This window comes from Delphinus delphis, chromosome 18 (genome assembly GCF_949987515.2).
Source record: "Delphinus delphis chromosome 18, mDelDel1.2, whole genome shotgun sequence".
Taxonomy (NCBI): domain Eukaryota; kingdom Metazoa; phylum Chordata; class Mammalia; order Artiodactyla; family Delphinidae; genus Delphinus; species Delphinus delphis.
This window is the reverse complement of record NC_082700.1, coordinates 66209495-66223939: the sequence shown is the minus strand read 5'-3', so window position 1 is coordinate 66223939 and position 14445 is coordinate 66209495. Positions and strand designations below refer to the sequence as shown.

At 40.0% G+C, this 14445-nt stretch overlaps 1 protein-coding gene across 1 annotated transcript in view; it reads right to left on the bottom strand.

The window, feature by feature from the left end:
• Positions 1-13733, bottom strand: part of IPO5 (importin 5) — a 41265-nt gene extending 27532 nt beyond the window's left edge. Inside the window, exons 1-6 of the mRNA XM_059995748.1 lie at positions 13588-13733; positions 7591-7671; positions 4952-5144; positions 2766-2868; positions 1283-1379; positions 960-1064 (exon numbers count right to left, since the gene is read on the bottom strand). Of these exons, the coding sequence (XP_059851731.1) occupies positions 960-1064; positions 1283-1379; positions 2766-2868; positions 4952-5144; positions 7591-7671; positions 13588-13677 (669 nt within the window). The 5' untranslated portion in view covers positions 13678-13733. The remainder of the gene's footprint in view (positions 1-959; positions 1065-1282; positions 1380-2765; positions 2869-4951; positions 5145-7590; positions 7672-13587) is intronic.
• Between the last annotated feature and the right edge of the window lie 712 nt (positions 13734-14445).

Here is a 14445-nt window from a genome sequence, read left to right as displayed (position 1 = left end):
ATCAGTCCACATTTTTAGCTACTGCATTTGTATAGATCACTTAGAAATCACCCAGTCTACTGTGTCTTTGTTGTGGTCAGGCCCTAGCATTTATATGTGGAAAAGCATGCCATTTTATTAGACATTACTTTCTATTTCTTCTTTGTATCCACTTAAGGCCATACATTGATATTTTAAAAACTTGTATGTGTACATGAATTGCTACTATGCATTTCATTTTAAGAAAGACTATGGAAAGTTATAAAATACTTGTTATAAAGGGGGTTTGAGGGCTGACTAGGTTGAGCATAACTACTCTAACTCACCCAAGCTTACTTCACTTTCTGATTGAGGCAGATGTCCTTAAAATAATGGAATCCAATAATGTCAACTAACCATAAACTACTTACTTTATAAGACAAACTGTTACAAGCCCTGTATTTAACAGTAAGGACTGCAGTCCAATTGGGGTTTCAATTGTGCATGATTTCACCACTTACCAACACTGTGACCTTGGGCAAGTTTCTTACCCTCTCCTCCTTAGTTTCTTCTTATGTAAAAATGGGCATTACATTTCATAGGTTATTTGGTTGTTCTAATGGAAATAACCTATGTGATTACATATTCAATAATAAACATAAATATTATTGAATATTACATATTCAATAATAAACATAAATTAAACATAAATAATAAACATAAATATACCTTTTCTATAAGGCAAATGATATTGCTCATATCATTTGCCTTATAGAAAAAATCTGAAACCAAGAGACCAAAGGTCTGTCAAAGACAAAAGATATTAACTCAATGGGGACAGAGATTTGCGTGTTTTGTTCATTGCCGTATCCCCAGCTGGCACATAGTAGGCAACAAATATTTATTGAATAAATGAATGCATTACAGAACTCTGATGAGAATGTAAGCAACAGAAAACCACTAAGGATATAATTATCACCTATTCTAAACTGTTTTCTTACCTGTAAGAATCCGGGTAACAAGTCTGCAAAATGTTTGAACAGGGCAACATTATGTTCGTTTGCAAGTATAAATGCAGCGGTAGCTCTAGCAGATAATGTCCTGATCTAAAATGAAGAGAGTAAAAATGCCAAACACGAGAAATTCTTAATAGATGCAAGTTCAAGTTTTCTTACTCAAGATGAAAATTTTCTTTATCAGTAAAACTAGTAGTTATATTTTAAAGTATAAAAGCAAAGACGATCTCCAAACACATAGATTTCTTTCACAAGTTAGGTGCTATATTAAATTAGGTGTTAATATTAACGGAATTGAAATTATTTACCGATGGATGTTCCTGATCTTGCATACACTGAACTAACATCCGTTTGATGACGTCTAAATAGTGCTGCTGTTGATTTCCAAAAATTCCAGGAAAGTTCCTGAAAAAATGATCCAAGGCATGCTTTAAAAACCACATTATAGGGGCTTCCCTGGTGGCGCAGTGGTTAAGAATCCACCTGCCAGTGCAGGGGACATGGGTTCGAGCCCTGGTCCGGTGAGATCCCACATGCCGCGGAGCAACTAAGCCTGTGCGCCACAACTACTGAGCCTGTGCTCTAGAGCCTGCGAGCCACAACTACTGAAGCCCACTTGCCTAGAGCCTGTGCTCTGCAACAAGAGAAGCCACTGCAATGAGAAGCCCGCACACCGCAACAAAGAGTAGCCCCCGCTCGCCACAACTAGAGAAAGTTCGTGCACAGCAATGAAGACCAAACGCAGCCAAAAATAAAATAAATTTATTAAAAAAAAAACTACATTATACATCTAATTACGTGTCTAACTGACTTAAAAGTTTACATTAATCCTTAAGGCTGGACTTCATCTACCCATTTTCCAAGCAATCCTATTTTGGGGTCAGGTGAACAGAAAACAAACACAGTGGAATCAGACTGGGAGTAGAGGCGACCCAGGTGCACACCCATCCCAGCTCTCTGCTTTATCCTTATCACTGTCTCAGGGGGAAGCTGACCTTGAAGTGCAGGATGGGACAAGAGCAAGCACAGGGGTTCAGGTGGTAACTGTAATGACCATGCGCACAATCAACTCCCAGCCTTGGTGATCCAGGCAGTCCAAGTTCTGCTCTACTTTAAAGGTGGTAAATAATTAAACTGAATACTTTTACTTAATTCTCCAATTTGGACTACTGATATAAAGATACACTTCACAACTAAAATAGAAAATGGTGTAATATCTAGTCTTAAGGTAGATCTCAGAAAAAATGTATATGGTCTTGATAAGTTATAAATTCAACTGTATATTTTAAATGCAGTAGAACTGTACAGTAGGCCAAACTTTTTAAAATGCAGTTAATCATTTAATTCTAAACTTAGATCATTTACTTATAAATGAGGTTAATAAAATATTATGTTTTTCTAAAGCTTGGTCACAGAAGACCCAGAAGACAGTGGGGATTCACCAGCATTCTTTCTCTGCTTCCAGATGCCATTATTAAAGTGGCTTTCTAAAAGCTACAGCTGGTACTGTGTCAATCTCCTAAGGAAGAAACTGTCCCAGAAATTTTTTCAGAATCATAAAAGACAAAGGAAAGAAATAAAATTGCAGAGAATCCCCGTATACAAAAAAGGATCATAATGGAAAACGAAAAGCTTTGTTCTTTTCAATTTTGCTTCCAACACAAATACAAAGCTTATCTAAAGGCATTATTTAAGGCTAAAAAGTTAAGCTAGACTAAAATAATCAATTGAAATGTGCTTTGGGCACTCATAACATTAAATTTCCCCCCCAAATTAGATCAATGTGTATACCAGAAAATATGAAGGGCAGCTTCCCGCAGTCCCACATTTTGAGAGCTGACTGAATCAAAAAGGAACTTCAGACCTTCAGGCCATTGGTTGTTGCCATCCTCATCTAAAAGGAAAGAAATCCAGGCATAACCTGTGTAAATCAAAACTTCAAAATATCAAGAGTGAATCCTTTCATTTCGTAAGGCTCATTCAAAATATGTGGCTGTAGAAAATGTCACCCGTTCTGTTTTTACAAAAATTCCAATAAAATCAAGTCCTTCCACCATAAACTGGCATTATAAGCTAGTAAAAGCAATTGTGTGCATCTGGGTTACATAAGCACAGACCATCAGCAGTGGTTATTTCTCAGGAGTGGGATCTGGAGAAAAGGAAGCACACTTTGACTACTGGACTGGTTGAATCTTTCATACGTACTATTTGTTATTAAAGAGTTTAAAAAGCAGGCAAAGCCAATATTTGGTAACAAGTCTTAAAACCAAAATATTTATTACTTGCAAACTGGAGAATGGGAATGGGAATCCCAGAGCTGTGCTCACACTGTGCAGTTTTAAGTACTATAGGATGTTATCAATGTGTTTGTGTTTTAACAAGATTTTAAAATATAGATTTTTGTGATACTTTGTGACAAAAATGAACCACCACAAAATTCTACTGTACAAGTTAAGAGACTCACTGGTTTTACTGTCACAAAGAACTTAAGAGTTATAGAAAATACAGATGAGTTATGCATTAAAAAAAAAAAAATTTCCCCCCCATTTGCTGAACTTCTCTGAAGTGAGTAGTGTGCTGACAAAAAAATTTATGGAGAGAGCACTTTGAAACATTCTGGAAATGCTTCCATTATTAAGTGATTTTGAGTTAGAAATGATGTAATCTATAAAAATTCCTATCTGCACATTTAAAAAACTTGAAAATAGAACTTCCCTAGTTAAAAAAATTCAAGGTTCTGTGGGTTTAGAACTTACTTAAAATATAAAAATTTAATGTTTCCTATTAGTTTTTAAGAATTTGTTGTATCAGTAAGTTGAATTGAACATCTGCATTACTAGTAGTGGAGATTAAAAAATTGTGTCATAATTTACTAAGCACAACTAGCAAAATTCTCCCAGTTAGCCTTATCTCAGTGAGGTATTCTTTTCAACCTTTAAAAATGCCACCTAAATGAACCAAGTTTAAAATCACATGTATGAATCTGTGAAAAAAAATAACACAGCATATCCAATTATATCATTAATGTTTTTAGTGAGACCAAAAAGAGTTCTGGCTGCAGATAAAATGCATTTTTAGGTGTTTTCATTTACCTTATCCTCTAAAAATATTTCTGGGTATTTAATAATGAACTATAGTAGTATAATAAGCACATGTGCTTAATTCATAAACACAACTTCAACAGCAAAAAACCACCTGGAGGGCTTCCCTGGTGGCGCAGTGGTTGAGAGTCCGCCTGCCGATGCAGGGGACACGGGTTCATGCCCCGGTCCGGGAAGATCCCACATGCCGTGGAGCGGCTGGGCCCTTGAGCCATGGCCGCTGAGCCTGCGCGTCCAGAGCCTGTACTCCACAACGGCAGAGGCCACAACAGTGAGAGGCCCGCATACCGCAAAAAAAAAAAAAAAAAAAACCCGCCTGGAGTCCACTGAATTCTATTTCTACTGGCAGGTTTATAAGTTAAACTATGCTTTCAAAACTACAGATTAAGGGGAAAATAAAACTAGAAAATAAAACTAGAAAATTATTTCTCCACACAGAGAAATAGTTTTGAAGATCAATAGGTAAGTATTAATTACATCTGCATTTCACAAACATCTGTTATTTTTGGCTTTAAATGCAGAATCCATAATCACTCTCATTTCGAACAGAATAAATGATACTCAAGTACTTGTGAGTCTTCCTCCAAGATTCCACTTAAAAAAAAAATAGGGCTTCCCTGGTGGCTCAGTGGTTGAGAGTCCGCCTGCCGATGCAGGGGACATGGGTTCGTGCCCCGGTCCAGGAGGTTCCCACATGCCGCGGAGCAGCTGGGCCCGTGGGCCATGGTCGCTGGGCCTGCACGTCCGGAGCCTGTGCTCCGCAACGGAGGAGGTCACAACAGTGAGAGGCCCGCATACCGCAAAAAAAAAAAAAAAGAAAGATATATGTACTCATTTTGTTCAATAACATAATGATAAACGTATTTGCACACATACCTATCAAATTCCTGGCCAGCTCTGCAGCAATATCACAAATTTTTTTCCTCATGCTAGACTGTGTTTCCATTTGAATAATCATTAGTAGTTCACTCTTGATGGCAGTCTGAACATCAGTGGGAAGAGTTGGATAGACTTCATCAAACGCAGAGGACAAAAGACGTCTTAGGAGAACGGCAGCCATTTGTCTAGCCTATATATAGGTAACATTGTTAATAACTTGGTGTCTTACTGGAGAAAAAATTTCCAACAAGCTACATTCACTCTGCCATTGATGTACTTTACTATTCTAGTTTTACAATTCATTTCAGAAGTATTTTGTTAAGAGTTTTAAAACAAATAATAGGTAAAATACATAAAAATCTTCCTAATCACATCAGTCTACTGTACAGAAAATGCCACACAAAAGCTATTTGTTTAGAGCTGAGGAAAAGCCTTGAACATATTAGATCTTGAATAGGAACACATATCTTAGCAATGACAAACCTGTCTTTAATTCTTATTTTAAATATATTCTTTGGAGAAAAACAAATCTTAATATAAATCGCAAACCCTATAAAATGCTCTTTTCTTACTTCCCCATCTGGCTCTCATTCTAGTGAATAAAGTACCTTTCCTACTTAATCTTATGCTCCCAGCCTGGCCAATCTTACTGTATCATCGCCCTTTCATTAGCCTCTTAGATAAAGCGCTATCAAATCCATTTATCTGGGACTTCCCTGGTGGCGCAGTGGTTAAGAATCCTCCTGCCAATGCAGGGGACACGTGTTCGAGCCCTGGTCCAGGAAGATCCCACATGCCGTGGAGCAACTAAGCCCATGCGCCACAACCACTGAGCCTGTGCTCTAGAGCCTGTGCGCCACAACTACTGAAGTCCGTGTACCTAGAGCCTGTGCTCCACAACAAGAGAAGCCACTGCAATAAGCCCACGGACCACAACGAAGAGTAGCTCCCGCTCGCCACAACTAGAGAAAGCCTGTGCACAGCAACAAAGACCCAACGCAGCCAAAAATAAATTAATTTAAAAAATCCATTTATCTTTATACTTCATTCATGCAAACAAACATCACAAGTTCCCCATATCTAAAAAGCCCTAATCTCAATGTGTATATTCTTATCCCATTTTCAGATTTGTAAAATGTATTTAAATTTGGCACTTTCTGTGTAATATTCATTCAGAGTATCAAAAGAAAAGCTGAGACAAATGCCATTCTAAAATTTTATCATAAAAAGTCAATAAACCATTGAAAATATTAAACCCGATTTTTCATGTTCTTTTTTTCTGGACTGCAGGTACTCATTATCACTATAATTACTTTGAGACTATGACCAACAAGAACAAAAAGAATTAAACCATACAAATAAAATTTGCCATTTTTTCCCTCCATTTACTTCACACTGAGAAATCTTATTTGAATCACTTCTGGCTGATAGCAAACTTTTAAAAAATTTTAATTTATGCTCTACAAAGGATTCAGAGAGGTTAAACAGTGGTTAAAATTGGTGCAATTCTTCTCACACATACACTGAATCATGAAGATGCTGAGGCTAGTTCATAATCATCTAATTCCTAAGTCAAAGCAGGATCTAAATAGGGTTCAAAATAGGTTTTTAGAAATAAAATTCAATAATTTTCACATTATTCTTGGCTTTAAAACTTGTTTTGCAGCTAACCTGCATCAATCTTCAAGAATTAAAATAGCCAACTATTTTAAAGATTTAAGTGACTTCTATGTTTATCCTCATATTTGACATTTATTTTGAATTAAAGAAAAAGAGTATGTTACAAAGGTGAAGAAGTGCCTTTTGTCACCTGTTTCAAAAAAAACTAGGGCACTTTATTATAGTGTTTTCTAAGTGTTATCAGAAAACACTAAATTGCCAGTTTAAACTGACTAAAAGAAGGCAGGTGTAACATTATATAGGATTTAGTGTGACTTCATTTCCATCATGTGTTAATATAAGCATTTTACACATAGTGTGACTGTTAGCAATGAAGTCTCACTTTACAAATTCTAATGCAATGTTTCGTAGGTGGAGTAAGTTTTCTGCACTTGGGTATTTTGATGCCTTTTCCATAAGAGAGGATTTTCAATTAACATTAACTATATACAAGGATATTACTTTTGAGAAAAAGCAGCTAAATGCAGAGAAGCAGTAACAAACTATATATTTGAATTTAGTATAGTAATTTGCTGAAAACCATGATTTTTAAAGGATTGTAACAAAGTGTGTCTTTGTCCTTACACATCTGTAGCACGTTTTCTTCACCACCCAGAAATAGCTATATGCATAAAAGTTTTAAAGACAAAAAGTATTTTTTCATTTGGCAATACATTAAAACACTGAATGAATTCAATTTCCTCCTCTAGAATGAATTGTTCCAAGGAAGAAAAATTTTTATAGCTACCAAAAAAATAACTTACATTTAATAATTTTTATGTAATCATCTTATATGGAAAAAAAGAAATTCTCATTTTTAATACAGAGTATTTCAAAAAAATTGTAACTCCAAAGTAGCTTTTAGCAAAGAATTAAGTTCAGAGTTCTGGTAATATCTATGCAGTAAACAACAGTTCTCATTACCCACTCTGACGACTGTTTGTAAGAAAGTAACATTCAAAGAATTAAAGTAGTACCTCCTCAGCAGCTGTTGTATTTCTGATGGCTTGTAAAAGGAATGTGATCTTTGACTGGCCTGGGATATTCTCATAGGTTTCCTACATGAAAAAGAAAAACAGTAAAGGTTAGAATATCATGTTAGAAAATGTCCTGAGTACACCATTAATAGAACTGAAAGGAAGAGCAGGAAAGATCCATGCATGGGGAGTCAAACAACCTAGGTATGGTGTGAAAGTTTTCTCCTGTGAAAAGAACATACTTTAGACAAGTCAGGAAAGAGGATGCTGAAGAAGTTACTTACCAAGTTCCTTTCCACCTTTGTCTCTTAACTAGATTTTTCTAATGTATGTGCACATTTTCTTACCTTAGGCTCTTCTGTGATTAACAGAACTCAAGACCTAAGAGAACCAAAAACTTGACCAGCGTTGAGCTACCATGCTGTGAAGTGCTCACTCAATATCCTCTTACATCATGGAAACTGCTTATCTTGTCAACATTTTTTAGACCAAATGATGTAGAATTGGTTCAAGTTACTACTTAACAACCACCAGAGAAATACCCTCAGATGAAGCAAGTCAGAGAAAAGGCAAATATTCAACTTCTTTATGCTACATTTTCTTTCAAGCAAAGATTATACCGAAACCATATTATATACGTAAACAAATGAATATGGTCAGGAGAAAGTTGGCCAGGAAACTTAATATCATTTCAATAAATCTAGATATCTAGGTTTTGTGACTCAGGACACTTCTTTCCTTCTCCAATAATAACGTAAAATGAGAGCAAATTGTTTAACAGTAAAAAAAATTGACGCCAATTGAAAGGTAGATAGAGCGGATCCAAAAATAAGCCCGAAGTATATGATGTCTACAAAAGTAAACTCAAGTGTAGATTCATGTGCATGCATACAATTTCTAACGTCAGTCTTTTAAGGTGGAAAAGTAATCATTATTTTAAGTACACTTGGAATTGTTTTCCAAGAAGCCTCTTAGTAAATATTCTATTCTCATCTATCCACTTGAAGGTTAATAATGTAGATAACATGTTAATTTCTCAGCCGTCTAAATTCAAAGAGCTTGTCTGCTCTGCTACCATCCTCTATAATCTACCTAGTTTCCCTCTAGACAGAGGTGATGAGGACAAGGAAAGGACAACTGTGCTTCTCAGAATCCCTATCTCCCATTTACCTAGTGCTCCGTGGTATCCCTGGGATACTGACAGATAAGAAAATAAAGGCTCAGAAGTTAAATGACTTGCTCAAGGTCACAGACAATAAATAGTAGAAAGAATTCTGTTCTTCCGAGGCCAGCTGTACCCAAAATCTCCCTGACACTGAATGCTCTCTCTGGATTTCACCTCTGGGGCCTGACTCCACTAAACAACCAGTTCTATTTAGGCAGCGCTATACAGTTTTCAAACTTCTCAAACATATCTGAATCTGAGGAAGAACACATTTTGGGGAAAGGACAATTCAAAATCTTCTGATGACCTCAAGTTCCCCTCTAGTACATAAGCACACAGGAACATAATGCTGAAAACTGTGACAAAAAGTTTTCACAGCTGAGAAGATGGTCTGAATTTACTTATCCAGAAATAATAATTTATGTAAAGATACCTACAAGATGATTGCAAAAATGGTTGTACCTTGAGATTTTTCACTTAATCTTTATCAAAGCAACTCAAAAACCAGCAGTTTTTTTTCATTTAAACAAAGTCTCTTACAGTATAATAAAAATGTCTTTTTATTCCTTGTACTAGCTTAGCCCCTAATGCCCTGTAGATGCTATATATGTTTAACACTTAAATTTCCAGTGGTCTAAATCAAGTTTTGGGGATAAGAAACTCTTCACTAAGATACCAGTCTCAGAAAACTTGTTATAAAGAGTAAGTCAAATAGTAAACTCTATTCCACAACAAATTAAAAGTCAATGGAAGGAGAGTTTAGTATGACATCTGACTCCTGAGAGGGTTCTCCCCATTTGATATGTCCCAGCATGGCAATCCAGATCTAGTATTACATTTACACCACGACACTAGTCAAGGATAAAGTCTGGCAAAAAGAACACAGCCATTAAGTCAAAAGAACAACTTTCTCTTAGCCTAAATAGACTGAGTTCCACAAAGACAGAGATGGTATCTCTTCCTCATGGTATTTCCAGCACCTGGCACACTAGAGTACAGCAAATGCAAAGAATTTTTCTAAGAATATTCCTAGCTCTAGCCCAGGCAGGTTCAATGAATGCTACCAGTGTTATTGCAAATAAAAGTTCATTCCGTTTGATACCACCATACACAATCCCACAATGGAAAGCAGAGTTCACCCCCCAGCCCCAGAAAGGAAAAATGCCAAAATGCACTCATCTCACTCATTCCATAAATATTTATGGCAAGCCTCCATGTATATGGAAATGTAAAGATGGGACAAACAACTTTTACCTAGGAAACACCCTGGTTCCTCAAAAATCAGGTAAAATTTTCAATACATTGACCTCTTTCAATTCAAATCTCATTAATGAAGTGCTGTACTACAATCAATGAGGAACAAGTCAATGGAAAAAACTGGGAATATAAAATCCATGCACATGATTAGTGATTACTCAAGTTTATGTCATATAAAAATGTCTAGTCATGAATGCCATGGACATTCAACTCTGGAATACCTGTCAATTATCAACGTATTCATGTTAATTATTAAATTTTTAAGACTTACGGGCATTTAAATCATTTCTTCAAATACCAGAAAAAAATTTTTTTTCTTTTTTTGTGGTACGTGGGTCTCTCACCGTTGCGGCCCCTCCCGTGGAGGAGCACAGGCTCCGGACAGACACGCTGCGGCCCTGGTTCACGGGCCCAGCTGCTCTGCGGCATGTGGGATCTTCCCGGACCTGGGCACGAACCCGTGTCCCCTGCATCGGCAGGCGGACTCTCAACCACTGAGCCACCAGGGGCGCCTCATTTTTTTTTTGTAAAGTTAAAGAGAAAAATCCTTTAAGATTTAATAGAAATAAAATATAAAGCCTATCAAATGGTTTATACAATGGAAAAAGTTTTATAACTTTTTCAAGTTTTGAAGCCATTCAATGATTTCAACAATATATAACAATAAGTCTTTTACTGTACTTGACTTCATATTTGAATATAAAACAAGTCACCTTAGTCAACAGTTTGGTATTTATGTGTCAACTAAGTATTTTTATTTTGACTGAGTAAATTACAAAGATATTTACTGAGCCCTTGCCAATTCTTTACTTCAAAAAAAAAATTCTGTATTTGCTATATCAGACTGTAATACTCAATTTTATTTAGTTTGATCACTTATAAAGGGCTCATTTCGTACGGCAAAAGGGAAAAATGTGGTATTAAGGTATTGTTATGTGCGGCCATTTCTTTTTCAAATATTTTGCTTTCCTGAGCTCTATTTACAGGCCAGATTAGTACTATATTACATGGTGCTAGGGAGCTTCCCCTCAAACATTTACCTTTTTTTCTGTCAAATTAAGAAAATTCTATATTATAGTACTTAGTTTACATATTAATACAGTCCCAGGATATACAATGAAAGTAAAAATATAGTAACAATGTTTTCACTCAGAATAAAAAGACTAAGAATAACAGTACTTATTTTCAATTGTTCTTTATGAGAAAATGTGCTGAATGCTGCTAACCATCCCCAAATTGATGGGAGTGATAAAAGATTTACAACAGGCACCAACCGGAATTCAAGCTAAACCAGACATTGGTATTTAGTTCAATAGAAGAGAGATTCCCCACTAGGCTTGACAATAGAGACTTAAGCAACTGGAGGGAAGAGGGAGAATTAAACTAGCTTACTAATTACAATGCTGTTCTGCTTTGTAACACATGGGAATTTCTATCATGGGTTGGGATTAAGAACTTATTTTGGTGAAAAATTACCTCTAGAGTTAGCAGAAAGCATTAAAATGTTTTTATAGGCTCATCACATCCCTCTGATAGCAGTGAAAACTGATGCAACTAATAAATACACATCACTTCTAAGTACAAATATTTTATAGGCTCATCACATCCCTCTGATAGCAGTGCAAGCTGATGCAACTAAAAATGCACATCACTTCTAAGGTAAGGACAAATACAACTTTTAAATATTCTACAAATAAACCTGTTAAAGTCTGAAAAGATAATATACATGTACTCCAATGTACAGAATTATTTTTACGAGCAGGACAATGGAAACCTCAACATCCATTCATAGGTGGTTGGTTGAGCATCCATTGCTGCTTTAAAAAAAAACCCTCTTATGTGGCAATTGAAATATACTGAGTGAAAATTCCAAGTCTGCACAACAGGATGCGTACTATAAGCCCATTCATGTAAAAAAAAATCAACGTATACATACACGCCTATAAGGATATTTGCAAGGAAGATTCACAAGACACTTAAAAGTGGTTACCTTTGGGGAATGGCATAAAAAAACTATTTGCAGGGAACTCCCCGGCAGTCCAGTGGTTAGGACTCAGCACTTTCACTGCCATGGCCGGGGTTCAATCCCTGGCTGGGGAACTAAGATCCCACAAGCCGCGCTGCGCAGCCAAAAAGAAACCCAAACTATTTGCAGTTTGAACCTTTACCCTGAATGTGTATAAGAAATGAATTGAAAGTCATTAGGATAAAGTTAATAGTTGTTTAAAGCGCTTTTCATTCATAACTGAACTTCCAGTGTATTTACTTCACGGATCATAAAACCACTAAGCATAAGCAGCAGACCCTCCATCTATTTAAAGTAAGAATGATGTTGTGATTTTAAAAATAACTATAAAAGCTCGTGAATCTAGAAGAGGATTTGTCCCCCAATTTCATTACCTATGTACCAAATAAATTTTTGATCCGTAAGAGTATCTGGCTGAACATCCTTCACTGACTCTTATAAAAAATCTTCAATCACATGGTTGCAAAGAACTCCATATATAATCAACTTTGAGGATAGGGTCTGATAACGCACTTTACAGGAACTGGAAAATTTCTGCCCTTCCCTTGAAGTGTCTCAAATCGCATCTCAGGGCTTAGTATAACAACAGTCTTCTACAGAACCAAGTGTGCCTTACAGCTACACTGGTAAATGAACTTGCAGAGACATTTGAAATACTGTCTCTTGAAACTTTATCTACAGCTCCACATTTTGGAGGTCAGGAGCCAGAGGTTGTTAAAAAAAAAAAAGAGAGAGAGATTCAGGCTAGATTTAGTGAAATTAAAGGCTTAAATATATGGCATTGGCCCAGTTAGACAACGGAAGTCCCAGAACATCCCATTTATGAGACCACAAATCTCTAGAGATCAAACAAAATGTATCCGAAGGATGGGCAAACTAACGGTGCAAGCTGCTTAGAAAGAAATCCTAACGGCAACTTCACAAAACTGGGGGCGGAGGGGGGAGGGAAATCCGGCTTCTGATGTTAGGAACCAGAACGAGAAAGAGGACTAAATGTAAACAGGTGGAAAGAAGGCGAGAAGGCAAGGCACATTTCAATAGGAAAGGATGGGGAAGCGAGGGGCAGACGGTGTGTTAAGAGTGAGGAGCAGGAGAGAAGCAGGGGTGACGGGTCAGGGAGCAGCCAGGGTTTGGGGGACCACAGCGCTGGGCAGGGTGGGACCGCAGCTGGAAGGCCGGGGGAGGCGCCCAGAGGGATAAAGCGGGAAAGGGGCGAGGGGAGCCCCGGGGCCCGCCCCACACCCCACACCCCACCCCGCCGCCCGGCTTCCCCATCTGGGCGGGGGCAGCTTGTCAGCAGCGGCCGCACGTGTGCGCGAGCGGCGACGGGGAGGCAACTGGCGCCGCGGCTGCAAGGGCCGAAAGGGCCCGGGGGGCACCGCTGGGAGCCGACGGCCGACTCACACGTGGGCTGCGCGGCCGCCGCCCGCCCGGCCCGGCCTGCGCCGCCGCGGCTGAGCGGCCAAGGCCCAGCGGGCGGCGTCGCGGGAAGGATCGGCGCGCCGGCCGGGGCGCGGAGTCGGGGGCCGGAGGGGGCGAGCTCGGTTACCTCTGCCTGTTTCCGGACCACATTGTCGGGGCTGAGCAGGTTTCCCAGGAGTAGGTAGAACTGTTGCTGCTCCGCCGCGCCGGCCGCCATTGCGCTAGGCGTGAGAGAGAGAAGGAGGGAGGGGAGACAGGAGCCGTGAGGCGCGCTGGCGGGCCGGCGGGAGGGGCGGGGGCGGGCCCAGCGCGAGGACCGGCACCAGCAGCTACACGGGGCTGGGGGGCCGGGCGGGAAAGGGCGGGGCAAAGGGGAAAGGGGAGGACAGGGCGGGGCCTCGCGACCCCTCACCCCACCGGGGCCGCCAGCGCCGGTGCCCCATTGGCCCTGGGTGCGAGGGGCGGGGCCGAGACCGTCTGCTCGCGGGCCGAGCCGATTGGCCACGCACCCTGCAGTGCCGTCACTGGCGGGGCGCGACCGACCGCCCGGCTTGGCGCGGGCGGTGGCGGGGCGGGGACGTGGTGGCTCCTGTGGCCGCGGCTTGCGTCGCGGGGAAAGCGGGAGGAGCCGGCTGGCGGGCCTGGCGGCGGTGAGGGGCGTGAGGCCCGGCTGGGGAGGAGGGGCCAGCTCCGGAGCGCGGGAGATTTCGGCGCCGCGGGCTGGCAAGTCTCCTCCCCTGCTGCCCGGCAGCCCCTCCCTGCGACCCGAGGAGCGCCCCCAGCCCCAGTCCCCCGGCCCCTGGAGCCCTAGACCCCCCACCTCAGAGTGGATTTCAAAATCCACTTCCTACTTTAATTCCACCCCCAGCTCCAGAGATCCCTCCATCAGTCAGACCCTCCGACCTCCCCAAGGGCTATGCCTCAGGCCGCCCCTTCCTCCCACCAGGCTCACCAGTGACTCACCCGGAAGAGGGGTTACTCAGGC